The sequence below is a fragment of the Siphateles boraxobius genome, unplaced genomic scaffold (genome assembly GCF_051911475.1).
Source record: "Siphateles boraxobius isolate OS27281-9 unplaced genomic scaffold, OSU_SipBor_1 16, whole genome shotgun sequence".
Lineage (NCBI taxonomy): Eukaryota > Metazoa > Chordata > Actinopteri > Cypriniformes > Leuciscidae > Siphateles > Siphateles boraxobius.
The window spans coordinates 323989-336019 of NW_027508766.1; the positions used below are offsets into that span (position 1 = coordinate 323989).

The 12031-nt window shown below is 38.0% G+C and overlaps 1 protein-coding gene across 6 annotated transcripts in view; it reads right to left on the minus strand.

Moving 5' to 3' along the window:
• dab2ipb (DAB2 interacting protein b) overlaps nucleotides 1–12031 on the minus strand; it is a 222745-nt gene that overhangs the window by 57906 nt on the left and 152808 nt on the right. For all 6 annotated transcript variants that reach the window (XM_077231049.1, XM_077231052.1, XM_077231051.1 and 3 more), the window contains 2 exons: nucleotides 6383–6536; nucleotides 3109–3207 (listed from right to left, as the gene is read on the minus strand). In XM_077231049.1, coding sequence (XP_077087164.1) covers nucleotides 3109–3207; nucleotides 6383–6536 — 253 coding nt within the window. The remainder of the gene's footprint in view (nucleotides 1–3108; nucleotides 3208–6382; nucleotides 6537–12031) is intronic.

Sequence of the window (12031 nt, forward strand, 5' to 3'; positions counted from 1 at the left end):
AGGCCACAGACCATTGTGAATCACTAAACTGAAAAGACTTAAGCCCTCGTTCACCAGCGGCATCCAGCAATTCTTATCCCTGACCCTCTAGCCATTGCACAGTGTCCCACCCACAATTAGTGATGTCATGCAGAAGCATTTATTTCTGGGGTGAAACGTTACCGCCGATGGAAATTGTAATACTATTTGGGCAATTTTGCCTAATCCTAAACACTTCTGAACACATTTATCATTATCTGTTGAGATTTTTCTTTCTGTTTATCGTTCTAGGTTTCTGTAATTTAGAAATTATAAATCTGGTGGGCTGCAGTCTACAGCGGGTTAGTGTTGTAAATATAAATTAGAAATCACAACCCTAAAAATGAATGAGTTGGGCTTAGTTCACACAAAATGACTCCAATTTCAGTCTGTTCACCATACAAATCTATCGTATGGCTTCAGAAGGCTAGTTGTAAGGACAAATTTATGGGCCACTACTGGGCCAAAAATTTTGTGATTATATATCAATAAAACTATAACATTTTTAATATTAAACAAAATAGGAAATATTACTTCTTGATAAATCAAGTATATAAGAAATAAATCAAGCTATTATTCTGGCAGAAAAACAACAGGGCTCTTAAAGCTTTTATTTTGTTGACAACAGCCAGTTCATAAGCACTTCTCATTACAAGTTTGTGAAGATGGTTGAAGCATGTTACATTCCCAAATGCACCTTATAAACCACCCAAACTTAGAGCCGATGCAGAGATGAGTTTATTTGGAGCAGCATTAACTATGAACTGATCTGCTCTGATAAACTAAAAACATGAGCCGGTCGCTTATAAAAGAACACAGTGCTGCGTTTTACTGTGGAACATACATTTACTTAATTAAATCGCAGCCTTCGTGATTTTATAATCACACTGAGCCATATCAGTTTTCAGTTTTGTTTCGATTAATCCTGCAGCCCTAGGCTGAATAATGATTCTTCAAAATTGCCAAACAGCATGAACCTGAGTAAATAATCAGGGTTTTTCCTGGCTCAAAAAAATTTTGTACATTTTAAAGATAAATTCATTAATCTGGTGCACTTTGAGTCACTCGAATCTGTTGTTAAAATAAATAATAATCCACCCGCCAACCATCCATATTCTTTGATTTAGATATCTGATCATCACATTACAATTATTCAATTAAGCATGATAATATGGTAACATATCACACAATTAACATTTATTTAAATTAAAAGTTCTTCTTTTGGCAAAATTACATTTTCTTTATAGCCTAAACAGAGGCTTTACTCCCTTTAAACTTATTGTCAATGTTTCATTTTTGAAAACACTCTTATCAGAACAATTTTTTGTACCTTTAGAAAGGACATTTTCCCCCTAATTTTATTTAATGTATGCTCTAAATTTCATTTAAAATTCTTACATTTTATCAATACATTCAATTAAAATAATAAGACACTAGGCTGTTACCAATCAAATTAAATAATTTACATTGAAAAATTATAACTGTATTAAATGAGATTATTTTGAATATTTTTTGAATATACAAGGAATGTTGAAAAGAATGATACTTTGAAACTAAACCGCCAGTAGGAGGCGGCAGGCGGCCGTCTTAATGAGCGAGCCATTGAGTCATTAATGTAAACGATTCATTCAAACGGCTGATTGATTCAGAATGAGGCGGTTTAATAATGGGCAATTGAATCTTTGACTCAAGCGATTAGTTCAAAACGCTGAATGATTCAGTAATGAATCATGGATGAGTGTTGCTGTGAGACGCGATATGGTTCTGTTGTTTGGAACTATTTTCGCTTCTAAAACAGAACAAAAACAGTCTAAAAATGTAAGTAACTTAATTTTAACTATTTGTTTATTGAACTGTTATGAAATTAATATTTCGGTTTCAATCGTGATGGCATTCAGGAAAACAGCACGGTCGTGTGTAGGTTTCTTAACTATAATTAATGTTATAAATAACTGCGCGAGACTCAACAGCGCAACTTTGTTACCGTCCGTACATTAGGTACCATGATGGGAGTTCCGTGTCTTTATTACACTCATTTAGCTGTCATCCACCCTCGATTGAATGGAATGTTTTTATTACTCGACCCGCGGATTATGATCCGTGCAGCACTATCGGCAAACTACACGCTTAGAGAATGGACACAAGCGGGAAATCGCGACAGAACTGTCACTGTGGAAAAAGTGTATATGAGCACGTGACTATATATGACACGTCCGAGTTTTGTCCAGAGGCGGAGGCGGCACGAAATTTGACGGAGGCGGCCGCCTCATAATTGTCTATGCAGGAAAAACCCTGAATAATGACAATTTCCATTTTTGAGTGAACTAACTCTTTAAGGCCTGACTGATGAAGTGCTCTATAACATCAGTTGATTGTACTGAGGGCACTGGGCATTGTGTATGGCTCGAGTGCTCATGGATATTCCCACACAAATAAACACCCACTAAGGCAATTGATTTTGCATCTTAGTATTGAGGTGCTCAATTGTGTGCCGTCATCACAGATAATGAACTAATTAGGCAGACAGAAATGCGCCTCTGCCGCAGCAGCTAATGCCTAAGCTATGATCATCTCCACACTACTACAGCATCAACATCTGTCTGAAAGCATCATCTGTTCACTGCAAAGCTCTCTAAAGCCTGGCTCTGGTGTTCACCTCAGAAACCCACTGAGTAATTAAAATGTAAGACTGAACGATGGGGAGACATTAAACATCCCCAGGCAAGCTGTGAAGAAGGCAAAATATAACTTGAAGGTTGCGCTTCAATTTCCCCCCAATCTAATTAATCATTAATTTGCTTAATCATTGATTGTTGAAATGAGCTGTCGTATTTTTTTTCTTTCTTTTTTTGGCATGCTCAAAGCAGCCATATGTTTTGCAGTTTCTCTCCTGAGTCTCATGTGCTTATATCAAAGAGAGAGAAATAAACTGCCCTGAATTTCATCACTCTTACAGCTACAGAAACGTTATTTGATTTTCCTTCTTTCTTTGCGTTGAGTTGCATTTTTTTCACCTACAATCAGAGCATCTGCATTCGGTATGATATTTGCCTGTGCTGATACATAAGTGGTGCAGTTAGGAAACTTTACCTTATTAGGGTGGATGGCTCGTCGCAGGTTCTCCATCCATTTGTCTCTCTCTGCAGACGAACGACAAGAAAAGCACTTGCTACCTGTGGAGGTGCTCACCTGGAAAAAAGGGGAGATTAATTGTCAGCTTACTGCAGAAATCTCATGGCTTCTGGCTTGCTTGCAACAAAAGAAAACCTGTGCCATGCTTTAAATGTCATGTGAAAAGATGCTACTGAAAAGAAACAAAATGCAAAACTGAACTACATTAACTGACTTATATTCTCTGCACAAATGCAGCATTTAAAAACAGTTTTAACAGAGTTAAGAAAGCTGGATTTAGACAATCACACAAGTGTAACAAGGCATCACAAGCTATGAAAGAAGTCAAATAGAAATCTGGTGAATTGAATAAAAATTAAAATAATAATACATTAATAAAATTAAAAATACACAGGTATTTTAAAATTGATACTGAGAACATTGAATTAAAATTACGATTAAATGGAAATCAATATTTTTTACCTAGTCCAAGATTACTTTTACAAATTACTGTAAACTTGTCCGGGGTGCATTTCCCAAAGCCAATATATGGTCGCAGGGTATTATCACGGTTCATGAATTCACTACTCCTTCTCGTCTCGTGTGTTTGTTATTGTGTGTGTCGGGGCGTGGCCTTGTCATCGCCGCTGATCAGCAGCACCAGCTGAATCAGTTCAGCGGTGCCAGCTGCAGCTGATCAGCATGCCTATTTATGTTCACAGTTTCCATCCTGTCTTTGTCAGATCGTTGTTGGAGTCCTGTTCATTTTTGGTGTCCTGGTCTTCGTGTGGTGTCGTATTGGTTTCTTCTCTGCGTTGTTCGTTCCCGCCTGGATTATCTTGCTCACCTCTCACTTCACAGACAAGGTTTTCACCCGCCATCTTCTCACCTGGATCTGCCCATCGAAGTCCCTGCGTGTCTGCATCGCTGCTGTATTGTGTGTTTGTGCCTACAGCTGTGACCCAATAAACCTCATTTACTTGCTATTGCTTCTGTCTCTGAGTATCCGTTACAGAACGATCTGACCGTGATTATGGAAGCAGCGAGTAAGATCAGCCTGGATGATTTCGTCGCGCACAGCATTTCGAGGATGGATTCTCAAGGGGAGAGCCTCACACAAACGGGTCGGGTGGTGCAAGCACTAGTGGCGTAGGTGTCCGAGCTAACCCATCAAATTCAACATCTGCGAGGTCCCGCTGCGCCACCCACACCGCCGGTTCAACCCACCTGAGTCGACTCTCCAGCCAGAGCCTCGTCTACCTGTCCCTGAAGCATATGTAGGTGAGCCTAACTACTGCAGAGCATTCCTAACGTGTTGTTCAATGCATTTCTCTCTCCAACCCAGAACTTTCTTGGGTTCACCTTTTGTGGGTGAACCAAGATCCATGCTGCACCTCGTTCCAGGCACTCTCCGAGGAGATGAGGCGTGTGTTTGACAGGGCGGTGGCTGGGAGAGAGGCAGCCAGGATACTTGTCGACCTCCAGCAAGGTAACCGCTCGGTCTCGGACTACTCGATTGAGTTCCGAACCCTGGCAGCAGAGTGCCAATGGAACGAGGAGGCGCAGTGGGGCTTATTCCTGCGTGGGCTGGCTGACCGTGTCCAAAAGGAGATCTATGCCCTGGACCTTCCTATATCGCTTAGCGGATTGATCCAGCTGGCTCTTAGGGTGGATGCTCGTCTGTCCAGGATGGAACGTTACAGCCATCCTAACAGACCGCAAGGAGGCGCAGAAAACCCACGAGCCAGCGGCGGGGAAACGGTCAGTCCCGTCTTCGATCACGAGCCCATGCATGTGGGTAGAGCTTGGCTTTCCTGGGAGGAGAAGGAGAGGCAGAGATCCCAGGGACTCTACTGTGGGGAAAAGGGCCATTTCCTTGACGCCTGCCCGGTAAAAGGGCCCAGCCCGGTAGTAACAGTGAGGCTACTATCGGGTGGGATCTCCGCCGGGAAGACCTCATCATCATCCATCCTCCTTCCGGTATACCCAGGGGGCAAAACACCTGTTTTTTAGGAAATCAGACATGGGCTGCTGTAAAAGGTTGTCATATAAAAATGAAATCTATGATGTCTGAGGATCACAACCTGGGTGGACAACCCGGTCAACAAGCTGCTGGAAACTTGTAATTAGGGTCAAAACAATGCTACCTCAAATTCTGCTCCCCGGAATCACCCAATAGTCCAGTCATTTTATGAAACAAGGTTGAACAAATTGCAACTGAAGCAAACTCAACTGATTTTGTATCCACAATATATCCTGAGTAAGGAAAAAAAAAGCCCCGTAGAATCCCATTAGGGGAAAGTTTCGAAAAAGACCCAAATATAGTCTATTCATTCGCCTATTCATTATTTTTCTCACGTGAATAGGGTAAAAACTTTAACCTTTAAATATCACCATGAAAATTACTGAGTTGATTACTTACATCAAGACAAACAAAAAATGTATTACAAGTTTTTTTTAAATTGTTTGTTAACATGGACAAACGGTGCATAATCTAATTACATATGTGCCAATTTGCATAAATACCACAACAAATCTAAACATTGGGTATAGCAGGTGAAAATGTCTTGTTGAATCTTGTTGACATAACAGTAAAAGACTTAATGTTAAGGTCTGAATGGAACACATTTAGGCTACCCATGAACATTAATACATAGAAGCAGGAAGAATTACTTTAGAAACCAGGCTTTAATCAGTTCAGCGGAGCCAGCTGCAGCTGATCAGCATGCCTATTTATGTTCACCGTTTCCATCCCGTCTTTGTCAGATCGTTGTTGGAGTCCTGTCCATGTTTGGCATCCTGGTCTTAGTGTGGTGTCGTGTTGGTTTCGTCTCTTCGTTGTTTGTTCCCGCCTGGATTATCCTGCTCACCTCTCACTTCACGGACCTGGTTTTCACTTGCCATCTTCTCACCTGGATCTGCCCATCGAAGTCCCTGCGTGTCTCCATCGCCGCCGTGTTGTGTGTTTTTGCCTACAGCTGTGACCCAATAAACCTCATTTACTTGCTATTGCTTCCGTCTCTGAGTATCCGTTACAGGTTTGTCCTTACCAATAAAGTTCAAAGGAACTTGGGACCATAATTGGCTTACGATGCTTTTGGGAAACACACACCCCTGGTTAGGAAACATTGTCTTATGAATGACGATATACTGTAATGTTGAATTTAAATGAACGTACTAAGGGTCGAGAGAGATCGCATCAGTGAAATTGTTTGTGTATGTAATGTAAAGTGAGTGAAAGAGGCGTCTATACCTCGAAACAGTAATCTTGGCCGAGGATGGAGCTGTGCACTGGTTTAATGAAGACCTCCTCCTCCATGCTGAGGTCCAGAGCTTCTACTGCACTGCTGGGACTGAGCAAAGACTCGTGAGAGCGCGACTCCTTCAGCCTGGGCATCAGATGAGACCTGAGACAGAAACACACACCAACCAGTGACACAGGTGTCTCGCTCAAGATTTTCAATTATCTTGGAAACAAGACCGATAATTTAATGGGTTTATGGCAACTACAAATCCGGTGTTTTTACAGCAGGTGTAATAAGACAACACAGTCTGTGGGCACCCTTACAAAGACATGCAGTGGACAGTTGCATAAACGGATTAGACTAGTCTTAAAAGTTAGTCATATAATTTTTTTTCTTCAAGACTGCTCATAACTTTTTAAAAAGGTAGATTGGTATAATTTGACTTGGAAAAGTAAGACTGATAAAATAGTTCTTAACTATGTTTATGCAACTGGCACCCCAGGACACAGCAGATACGGGATCAAAGAATAATAGATGTTTAGATGTAATAGACAACAGCAATAATTTAGAATTTTCTCTATCATCTCACTCCTATTTCACTGGAAATGAGTTATGATTTTGCCAAAAAATATTTGTTGTTGGTGTTTTTTAAATTTAGTTTTAGTAGTTAAACAGTAGTTAACAAGTTTCTAGCTTCAGCCTTTCATGTTCTTTTAACTATCAAATCTAATTTTGATCATTATGATCAACATTACACCTAATACTTTAACATGTATGATAAGTAAATTGTAACTAATTTGCATAAGCTCAAACTTTTTAACAATAAACAGAAATCAAACAGCCACTATTAAAATGCGTCATAAAAATACAAAACATGGTTTTACAATTGAAAAGGACACAATTTTTAAAATATATATCAATATAAATATTAAATATATTTTTCTGTTGAATAATAAAGCATATTTTAAACAGAATTTTTGCTAAAAATTTTAAATTATTTTCTTTTGTGAAAAAATGCGAACGACTACGCCAGGAAAAAAAAAAACACAACAACAGCAACAAAAAAACAACAACGTTGAGTCCTTAAACATGCTCTATATATTATGATATATTATATATATATATATATATATATATATATATATATATATATATATATATATATATAATGCATAAAGGCATTAATTACTCATCAAGGCATATAAATGAACACAGGCATGTGCTGTTTAAGCAAAGTGTTTCTATGCTTTGATCACTACAGGTGTCATTAACTGAGCTGTCGGTTAGTGTTAACGCTCACAGAAACTGATTAGAGCTCTGACAAGATAATTAGTGCCTTATTCAAACAGCTAATTATCTCCTAATAATCTAAAACAGAGTTTATAAAATCTCTGTCATACTTTTCAATATCTGTTAAGGCACAAAGACAAAAGTCAGAAAATAACATACCAGATCATAAAGTTGTGAGTGCTTGCATGCAGGTGTGAAGGATGAAGCCATTTAAAATGCCAATACCACTCGTGTCACATCAATTCAACAAGTTCCACATCCATAATAAACAGTGATGGGAGACAGCAAGCATATCATTGGAAAATCCAATATGTTTAACACTGTAATTAGAGTGGGAGATCTCATCTAAGATGAAGCCTGTGTTGGTCTGAACTGACATTAATTAGTGCTTGCTACAAAGCAGATCTGATCTGGGAACAGTTCCACTACTCATCCCTTCATGTCAGCCGGAGAAGGATGTGCACAGAACACTCTTCATCTTCTGATCTCCAAGGAATACTTCACACAAAAATGAAAATTCTGTCATTATTTACATACCCCCATGTGTTTTGTGCAGCATACCCCCTAAAAATTGGGTTGCTGTGCATCTGGCGGTGATGAATGTTTAGTATAGTAGGTTCAGTAAGGTTTCAGAATTAAGACTAAAACGAATTTGCTTTTCTAGTTGTATTTAGTATAAATTTGTTGCAACTGGAGATGCTGTTGGATAGTTTTTGTATAATACTTGAAGATTTTTTAGATTACATTATTCATTTATTTTAGGACACTATATAAATATTATTTACATACATTATTTTATTAACTATATTTGTATAATATATTTTATTATATAATTATTATATTATTTAAATATAGTATTTACATACTGTATTTGTTGTATAAATATGATTTACATACTATAATGTGTATATAAGTTATAAGTAAGACTCTTATTCAAATAGATAACTTATGAGTGATTTTAAGGCTTTTTCTGTGTTTTTGTGACTCATTAATAATCTCCAATATTTGATTGTGAATCGATCATCACAGCTTGCTCTTCTATGTTTTTACATGCAGGAAAAACTAGCATGCACTCCATACTTCTATACTTCTCCTGTACGAAAAAAAAGAGCAGCTGGGACAATCTGTTTAACATCAAATTTTATATTTCAAAGAAAAGAAAAAAATAATATAGAATTAGAATGACATGAGGGTGAATAAATGACACAATTTTCATTTTTGAGTGCACTTTCCCTTTCAATCAGTTCAGTGTATTTAACTAACACACATGGTCTATGTATGATCTCTTCACATATGTGAAGCTGATGGGAGATGTCAATTTCTTGACAGAAACCCATATTTCCCCCACACAGGGAAACAAATAAACCTGATAGGAAGCAACCCACATATCTCTTCATAAACAATCATCATTAACTGTTTGTCGCTGTGTGTTTCTCAAATTATTTACAGTTCTCCATTACCCTGAACTCTTTCTTTACCTCCCTTCCCCCTCACCTTTATTTTCATTTTCTTGTTTCACTCGCTTTCTTCCACAAAGATCTTCAGAGGTAAGACTATACTCCCGAGACCAGCCTTAACCACTGAGGCTTCAGAGAGCAAAACGTCTATGTGTGTGTGTGTGTGTGTACAAACTGTTTTATTTCTGATTGGCTGAGATGAAGTGAAGCAGAGGACTCAGAGTAATTAGAGCAAAGGGGATTTTGGGATTGATCCATGCTTGAAGCGGCATTGAAGAGAAAGAGTATCAAACTAGCAGTCCAAACGACAGGTTGAGTTCCAGAACGGGGAGAGACCACAATCAGTTTTCCTGACTAGGAAACATTGATGGGATGACACTGACAGGAAGTACTGGGGATAGCTGTCAAAAAGCTTTGGCGAAAGGATGTTTGAAAGAAACACTGTGTGTTGAGGGTTCATCTGAACAATTGTCAGTCACTTAGTTACTGGATATGAAACTTTCAACATCAAAAGAATGTTCCCTTAAGATGAGCATCTGGTTTCTGAATGAAAAGGACAGTTTTCTTGAGTAGGACTTAATATCAGCTCTTCAAGACAGTGTCCTGAGAGAAAAAGGGATCAGGACTGAAAATACCCCAGAAGCTCTTTTTTTGGTCAGCAAGTTTGGGAGGAGATCAAGTGCCATAGAAACAAGTCAAGTCAAGTCAAGTCATCCTCATTTATATAGCGCTTTTAACAATGTAGATTGTTTCAAAGCAGCTTTACAGAGATAAACATATAATTTAAGGTAACAGATTGGTTTGGTTTTATAGTGGTTCTTGAAAAATGTTTTTTCCAGCTAAAGTTAGTTTTGATTGATTCACTTCCGTCTAAATGATCATTTGTTATTAAATTAGGGGCCGCTAAGACGACACCGTTCTCTCTAAACAGACTTTGAACGTGAACCTGTGATAGACGGTGATGGCGTTCACATGCCAGAACAAACAAAGAGAGAGCAGTTCAGCACTTTCCATGGGCTAAAGCTGATCCTTCTTTTTCTCAGATAAGATAAAAATAAATAATGCATGCTTTCTATGTAAAATTAAACAATAATTCAACCCCTAGATATGAAGGGCTATGTAAATTCTCTAAGTACAGTGTAAAAAAAAATTGTTAGTTTAACTTAAAGTAACCTGGTTGCCTTAAAATTTTAAGTTCATTGAAATAAAAAAAAAAATGAGTTAATACGATGAAGAAGATTGGTTCAATCAACAGAAACTCAAAATATTATGTTATCTGAACCATATAAATGATCTAAGTTGATTTGACCAAAGAAGAAAATGTTGTGATAAATCATGAAAATATTTTTTTTTACATTGTAGAAATTAATAATTGATAACAGAACAGTCTGTTCAATGACAAATTAAAATAACCCACCAGTCAGGGTAGAGTCCATATTTAATATGATGCAAAATGAAAATGATACTGAGAGGGATAGATGTACAGCTTTCAGTAGGTTGTATTGTTTTGTACCTTGCCCATACCTTTCTAAAAAACATTTTTAAAAACCCTCCAAAAACATGGTTTGTACTTTGCAGCACTAGTGGTACCAAACAGAATTTCAAAAGTAATGACAAATATATTTCAAACATACCCTCTTTCATTTATTTATAGATTAAAAATATCCACACAACATTGGTTGAGCAAATGTTGACATGTCCACTTTAGGCATTCTACTAACCAAAAGTAATTTTGCAACTATTACAACTAAATAAAGTATAACCACTGATTGCAATTCTGTTCAGTGCCACCTTTAGTACGGAAAGTACACACTGTACCCTTTAAGAGGAGTATCATTTTTTTTATCTGTGCCAATTTAAATATGGCATCTACCCTATAAACAGCAAAAAAAAATTTAAACAGGTTTAGCAAATTATGTGATTGGTTAGATTCATGCCTGCATGCATGGATGTCATGCGTTATGCATGAAACTACATAAAACCGCATAATTAGTGCTATCCAGAGTTCTTATAAATAATCATATCAAGTCTTATAAATAATGCTTTTTAAGAACACCCAAGTAATGGACCTTATAATAGTACTAATATGATTTGACAGCACATTCTGGATCATCTAAATATTGCCACTGGGCAAATCAGATCTCAGAGAGAAGTGCATTCAGGGAGTTAGAGGTGAGCCTAAGAGAGGAAAAGGACATGTTCAGACAAGAGGATCGTGCTGAGGTGTACCCTGTGTGGAATGTGTGTGTGTGTGTGTGTGTGTGTGTGTGTTTACTTGTCCTTGTGTGTCTATGTGTAGAAATACAACTGATTTAAAGGCAAGTGAAACTAATAAAGAGATGGATGTAGGACACCAACACATGGAAACACACTCACTACTCCACAAGGAGTGTGTCTCTAGAAGGTTAACCGTCACATCAGTCTAGCAGAATGAATGTTAATGTCAGCATTGGAGGCAATGAACGACACCGTATGAATGATAATATGCTCAAACTGTGTTTGCTGTGTATGTGTGAAAGAGAGAATGTATTTTATCCTGTTAGTGTGATGTTAGTGCACTCAGTGATGTGGTGTGCATGCTTAATGGCATGTGTTACAAGTTCTTTCATGTCAAGCATCTCCTACCAATGAAAGGGACCGTGTGTGTGTTTTCGAGATGGGGAGGTATTAACGCAAAAACTGAACTGTGAACAGCTCACCTCCAACATAGCCTACTTCTCACCTCAAACAGAGCAGCGCACATATCCAGTCTGCTGAGAAGCGACTGAACTGTCTGTCCCTAAAAAAAGAATACTTTATTACATTTTGCCATGTTTTCTTTCTCATTTAACTATTTTATTCCCCGCATTTACCCAGAATCCCCTTCTTCCCAAATGGATTCATCCCCTGCGCACACACTTCCTGTCTTCA